Source organism: Stegastes partitus, unplaced genomic scaffold (genome assembly GCF_000690725.1).
Source record: "Stegastes partitus isolate 25-593 unplaced genomic scaffold, Stegastes_partitus-1.0.2 Scaffold3634, whole genome shotgun sequence".
NCBI lineage: Eukaryota > Metazoa > Chordata > Actinopteri > Pomacentridae > Stegastes > Stegastes partitus.
Window position 1 is genome coordinate 166,026 of NW_007581365.1, and position 7,134 is coordinate 173,159.

At 39.1% G+C, this 7,134-nt stretch overlaps 1 protein-coding gene across 2 annotated transcripts; it reads left to right on the forward strand.

Annotated features, from left to right (window-relative positions):
* Nucleotides 1–754: 754 nt before the first annotated feature.
* LOC103375929 (transmembrane protein 183A) lies at nt 755–5,981 on the forward strand. Of its 2 annotated transcripts, none has more exons than XM_008306237.1 (8): nt 755–906; nt 1,217–1,306; nt 1,419–1,589; nt 1,700–1,859; nt 2,436–2,616; nt 3,081–3,161; nt 3,300–3,452; nt 4,749–5,981. In XM_008306237.1, exons 1-8 carry the CDS (start codon nt 843–845, stop codon nt 4,932–4,934), a joined length of 1,086 nt encoding a protein of 361 aa, XP_008304459.1. In that variant the 5' UTR covers nt 755–842; the 3' UTR covers nt 4,935–5,981. The 2 variants fall into 2 exon arrangements, with proteins under 2 accessions (XP_008304459.1, XP_008304458.1); XM_008306236.1 differs by having other exon boundaries at nt 756–906; nt 3,297–3,452.
* Nucleotides 5,982–7,134: the final 1,153 nt, after the last annotated feature.

Below are 7,134 nucleotides of genomic sequence, written 5' to 3' on the forward strand. Positions count from 1 at the left end.
CATCTCCAAACTAATGCCCTGCTGATTACTAAGCTGTCAGACACTGGAGCATCATCTTTACAGAGTGACAAAGTCGCCTACCTGTGATTTCCTGACATGATTCTGACATGAGCAGTCGATGAATGTATGAGACAAGTCGTGCAGAAACCATTTCATAGCACATTAGCAAAATCAGGCTGATGGGAGAATCTGCAGAAAAAATACTCTAAAAAAACTACTTTTCTATGCTTGTATTGCCAAAGTCTTCAGTTAAGTGGATACTTGAGTTATCAAGGTGGGGTTTTCTGGCAAGTTATATACTTCTTCATTGGTCAGCATTGTCTTATCAGTTATGGCAGCAAGTATTTGGTGAGTGTAATTAAGAAATAACTTGTAAAACTAGAGGAGAGGAGAAATAAATCTGACGAGGATCTTTACTTACACAGAATCTATAGGGAAGTAACCAAGTTGCATTGTGCTTCTGCTATTGTTCCTCGAAATTTTAAAATTTAAAATATATATTGTTTATTTAAAGTGTTAATTCTGAAACCTTTTAATACAATTTTTCATTTACTGATAAAAGAATGGGGCGGACTTACTTTTCTCCATAGAAATCATCAAAATCCTCATTGACCGGCAGATGGCAGCAGTGCAGAGAGCGCTGCAGCAGGAGGACGGGAAAATAACAACAATAATCTCGCGTTACTTGCAGCTGTTACGTCATTCCATGATGGCTGAAGATCCTGGCGGAACATTTTTCAATTTCTCTGTCATTTTTCTTTCTTTCTCTTTATCCCCGCTTGCCATAGCGACATGGCAGGACTCACAGGCCCATTAAGCGTCCACAGATCATTGGTGTCGACATGCCCAAGAAAGGGAACCGAAAACGGCTGAAATTTAAGGCCGGGGACGTTTGTTCGGAATCAGGTAGGCTACGTTTAGCCAGAAAGCTAGCCCGCCCACTGGTATCATTGCACAGGCTACTGAAGTTAATATCGTCTTTTCCCAAGTTTACCACTTCAAATTCAACTCTGTTTGTACAAGGTAATGTTACAAGTATGTAATTCTCTGCACTGGCTATGTATAAATCTGATTAGGAAGGGTTAAATGATAAATATATTTGAAGTCACGTGACAGACCAGGAGAGTTCGCTGAAAAGGAAAAATTCAGTGTTTGACTCCTCAAAACATCAGCGTAGCTATTTACTAGGAAATCTACCTGTCTTTTTTTTTCCTAGTCACTGTTGCTGATTATGCTGATGCCGACCCAGCCGTTGTGAAATCGGGAAGGGTGAAAAAGGCTGTTGTAAATGCAGTTGAAAAAGAAGGTACACCTGTGATACTATAGTTACTTCCGCATGCAAACTAATTTGGTTCAATGACTTCTCATGTTTTGTATGAACAAGTTTCAGTTGCTTAAATTCCAAATCAAATTTTCAGTGAAATTACTCTGTGGCCTGGAAGCATCTCAGGGTGCTGTAGAAGAGGTCCTCTCGTCTGCAGTGAGTGTCAAAGCAGACGCTTTGGGCAGCAGTGATGAGCTGGACCCAGAGGAAGAAGGAGAAAATGAACCTAAGGTGGCCCGTAAAAAGAAAAACAAAAGGAGAAAGGGTATTATTTTAAAGTGTTCTCTTAAATATCAGTGTAACAAGGAGGACTTAACGTTTTGTGGTCCGGTAATCTTTGTATTTATTGTGATATTTGCCTATTGCTCTTTACAGAGAGCAGTGAGAGCAGTGACGGGGAGGATTATCCCGTTGACATTTGGTTAGTTCTTTCCTCTTACATTCGTCCTGAGGATGTGTGCAGATTCGCTCTCATCTGTAGGAATGCCTGGACAGTCACTTGCACAGCAGCTTTTTGGACCAGACTCTACAGAAGGTGAGATGGGTTTTGTTTGTTGTTTGTGTGCAATATAGATGAAAGTATTGGTTTTAAAGAAATGCTTTTATTTTTTTGGTCTACTTTGAAATGACCACAACGTTTAACAGAAGTACTTGAAGGGAGTGTCTATACTGCGAAGCACAATGTGAAATAACAAATTACTGGAAATGATAGTGGTGCATTTTTGCTGGAGTTTGGTTGTTCTACTCTTACCAACTGTGGTTTGTGGGAATATATGAATAACTCAGTGACTGCATTAAGAGACAGTGGTAGTGTAAGTGATGAAGGTGGAGCCAGACTCTCTGACTGTGTCTGTGCCACATCCAATGATTATACTTTATTGAGTTCTTTAACCATTGTATAAATAATACAAAGGGCTTGTAATGTACAAAAGCATCCACCATCGTTCATGATTTCTTGTTAATATGAAGACCATATCCATCATCAGCATTGTGACAGGAGAAGATGTTTTGAATGTCTCCAGTATATAAAATAGGTAAAGAAACTAATATATTGTCTAATTAATGTCTTTTCTTTCCCTCTATCGTTTCCCTCTGTCTCTGTTTATTAAAGACACTACAAGATTGATACTGATCTGCCGTTTCGTCTCCAGCCTGACTCCATTGATAGGATGCTCTGCCTACGGGCTTGTGTGATTCGTTCCCTTTTCCATTTGTATGAGCCGTTCAGCTTGCGTGTGTCAAAAATTCCTGCACTGCCAGAATCCACGCCAACTACCTTGATCAACTCTAAGGTAAATTAGCACGTATTTCTGTAGTCAGTGTGGTACGATGCCAATGTAGAGCTGATCTGCTTGCATGTGACGGGCATTTGTGTGCAATCTCCACCTGTCATGCAAACCTTTATGGCTGCATAGGAAAACTCAGGATTAATTAAGCCTATTTAGAACCAGCCTTATACAAGTTGTCCATGGCAATTATAGACCAGAGTAAACCCTGAGAGAGCCACACTAAGTTGAACCTGCTTTCATGGGAAGAACCTTTCATGCAGTGTTTGGTTGTACTGAGAACTATACCGTCAACCAACCGCCCATGGTTTGACACATGAAAGTCAAACAGAAAACACATTTCTCACTTTGCTTTTTAAGTTTTCCTAACAAGACGAAGAACAGCTAGAAACATTAGTATGCATGAAAACTGATCTTCCAGCAGGCCTCCCAACAACGCCCATTTTACGCTTATTTTTTTCCTGTTTTAGTGTTTACTCTTCTGGGTCAAAAAGCTGTCAGGAACTCGGCCAGAGACATTGTGGGAGTTCAACTTCAAATTTATAAAGCAGGTAACAGACTTGTAAATAAAAATAAGCTACCTACATTTCTTTGTCATTATGTTAGCTTAACAAAGAGTTGTGCATAACCTTTTGTGGCTCTGGCTCCTATTTATATTTTTGATTGTCTGTTTATCTCCATCCCAGCAGGGACACAGTAAGAATGGTTGTGCCAAGTCCTTGTGCACGCCTCGACAATATGAAGATGTTCACATGAATCCAGACTCTGACTGCTATGTGCTTCAGGTCACCACTCTGAACTTCATCTTCACTCCAGTAGTCATGGGCATGACGCTGACGCTGGCAAGTAGCTGTTTTTGGCAGCTAAGCTGTTTTTTAATTTTTTTGTATGTATTACCCTAAAGCTGACCTGTGTTTTTAAATGATAGATTTTACAATTTCATTTGGCAGACGCTTTTATCCAAAGCAATGTACATCTGAGAGCAGATACAACACAAGCAAGGATCTATTCAGGAGAAAACAGTCTAGATAAGTGCAATAGAACAAATTCAAGTGTGATAGGGCGTTGATGACAACAGCAGGCTGTGTGGGAGGTGATAAGATTTTTTTGTTTTTGTTTTTTGCTTTTTGATAGAGAATTTAAAAGTTAATATATGTGGGTTAATGTTTTTAAAAATTAAAGCAATTTTACTGAGTGAAAGTAACTGTGTAGTGGCATACACAACCATGCAGTGGGTTCTTGTTGTGTCATTTAATCATCTAATCTCTAACTCTTCTGTCAGCAGGGTAGGGTGATATGGCCAAAAATATTTATCATGATATAAACGAGAAAATTTGCAAATATTTTGATCTCAAAATTGCTATGGGGACACCACCACAACGACTGAACATTCCGATATTCGGGTCCAGCCCTACTGTGTCGGTCGATCCACTGCATTCGCCCTCCTCCTTGGTCGCTGCCATGCTTTGCTTCTCACTCCATGTGCGTTAGACCGGATGAAAACAACCACTGTGCATGCACGTTTCACTCACATTTTATCGCAATATTTCAATTTCATATCATCCCCTAGCATTACACCAGGTATTACCGTGCACAGTATGATATGGCCCAGCCCTATCTGTCAACTGAATGATTCTGAAGAACGGGTAGAGCTCCCCACATAGATAGACAAAAGTCCAATTTACTAACAGTAAAAGCAGTGACTCTGTCACAAAATCCCTTGTGTTTGGCTGTTGTTAAATGGACTGCGATGGAACTTTGCCCAGTGTCAGTGGCAGTAAGAAGGTTTAGAGACCGAAACTTTTAGATGTGAGTAAAACTGCATCTGCAGCTTGTGATCAAACACCAGACTGGACCACTTCAAAGAGCTCTTATCTGTTAGTTTTTCACAAATGTCTTCCTCCATGACTTCAGAAATGACAGGAAGCTTTGATAAAATTGCTATGAATGGAGGGACCTATTCCAGGTTTTCTGATCATTGTATTTGTGGTTATTCAGACTGAGCCGTGATTGTGCTGTGCTTCAAAGATTAAAATAACCCTTTTTGTTGACAGACTAATTAGAAAATTAGTTTACATACCAGATCTTACTTCCTTAATGCCTCTTCTAATCTGTTCACATCTTTCTGCTTTTCACAGTTCACAATCAATGTAAGCACAGACATGCGCCACCACCGCGTTCGTCTGGTGTTTCAGGACTCGCCACTGCAGCGGGGGAAGAAGAAAGGGGATCAAAGTGGGACCCAGGTGGTGTTGGATCCCGTACACAGTGTGAGGCTCATGGACTGGTGGCATCCACAGTATCCCTCCTTACCCTACACATGAAAGTCCTGACACCTCAGTTCCTGCTAAAGTAGACTGTCACATCAGGAATCCTGCCATTATCTCATCACTCATCATTCATAAAACGAACAAAAAATAATATTGGATCATGTTGAGTGACACATTTTTTGCACATACACATTTTGATTGTCATTTTCAAAAGGCCAATCGTGACGGTCATAACATGGCACATCCCTTTTCAGGCCCAGCCATGCACACATGGCAGAGAGGAACATTTTGTGCGACCCACTGCAGTCCCCCGGTGTTTTACACAGACAACATCGTTGCATGTATGACACGTTTTCTAAAAGAGTCCTTAAAGGCCATGGAGGGACAGATTACCAGGTTTTCAATTTTGTTTGTCCCTATAGTAATTTGTTTTGTGCTAACTTGAAACATTACCCTGTAATACCAGGATTTTGCATTAGCTTAAATTTTGACAATGTTGCATCAGCAGGGATGTATTATTGTTTTAAAAACATTTTTATTGTGTTTAATTTGAGGGAGATTCATTTAGTATTATGTAAACATTAATGACTGCTCTGCACTGAATGATCCAAAGAGATGATTTACCTCAGACACCATCTGCTGATCTAGGCAGTGTTTCTTTGTGATTTTTGGCTAAAACTATCCTGATTGTCTTTTTTTCTGATTATGTGTGCTCTGTCCTTTACTGCCACCTGTGGCTTTCCAGTCTCGACTTGGAATGGGTCAAAGTGTTTAAAGTGGTCCGTCTTGGTGTGTGTGTTCAGTGTGGGTAGAATTTTACCAGTCACATGCTACATGATGAAGCTACTGTTGACATTGATTTATTCATCTCTTCAACATAGTCACAGTCATTTAACCTGGACTGATATGCACATATGCTGTGAAAGAAAGTCACTAGATTAACAACATGCACTTGTAGTAATAAAAATTCTAGTTTGATGGCAGAACGCCATAGCAAAGGACAGCTGATTGTTTTAGAAGTGGTCTAGTTTTATCGAATGAGAGTTCCATTGATAAATAAGCTTACCATACTGAAATAAAAACTGAAACTGCCCATTCAAAGTTCTCCATTCTTGTCTGTGAGATGCTGATGGTTATTCATAGTCTGCACTTACAAGATGTGGACAATATATTTACATGTTTGTCTCCCTCCTATGGTCATACTAGGTATTACCTGTATGGAACACACCACTCATCAATACCCTGTATAGGAGCAGTTGGTTTCTGGAATTATGCACTCCAAGGATCACTGGATGGCCCCCCACAATTTTATATATGCATGAATGATTTTCATACCATTGACACGCTTATCCTAGTCTCTATGTTCTGTACTTAACTGACTAGTGAAGCAAAAAACAGTTTGTTTTTAGCAAAGACAGCAATAACATTATCAGCTATATTAGGTGGTCTTTAAAAGCACCAATTCTAAGCGTATGCAGCACAGGAGGCAGCAATTTTAAGACTGCAGGATTCCACTTCTAGGACACTTGTTTGTTTGGACAGCAGCACCAGACTGCTAAAGTCCACGACTCACAGATTTCAAGGTTTATGCTAACCCAAAATACCACTTAAAATTCTTTTTAAAGGTTTATTCCTTCCACAATGCTGCTGTATGTTCAAGTACTTGATGTTTTAAAGGTTTAATCCACTCAAATTGTACTTTCTAATAAATTAGTAAGACAGTTATCCTCATATTTATTGATACCCTTCCATTAAAAAAAGGCAAAATTCACAACAGTCACTCAAATAACCAGAAACTGAATAAAGTAATAATAAATAAAAAAAAATTGCTAAATTATAATTAAGTGAAAAAAGACATTGTTTTGGAATTGTGGTTGAAAAGAATAATAATAATAATAAAAGAAAGAAAGAAAAAAAACTGGCCTGGACAAATTAGAGCACTTTGCTGATGAGCAGTGGGCCAAAATCAAAATACCTGTCAACAGGTGCAGAAGTCTGATTGAGAGTTACAGAAAACACTTGATTGCAGTGATTGGATCAAAGGGTTGTTCAACAAAAAATGTGTTCTTAATATTTCTGTTGTACCACAATTCAAAATAAATGTCATGTCATTTTCATAAAATTTGTATTTATTATTACTTTGTCAATTTCAACTTGTTTCAGTGACAGCTGTTTTTTTCCCCCCTTCTTTAATGGGAGGGTATGAATAAATTTGAGGATGACTGTAGGTATAAAGGTTTTCCATCCAAAAGTA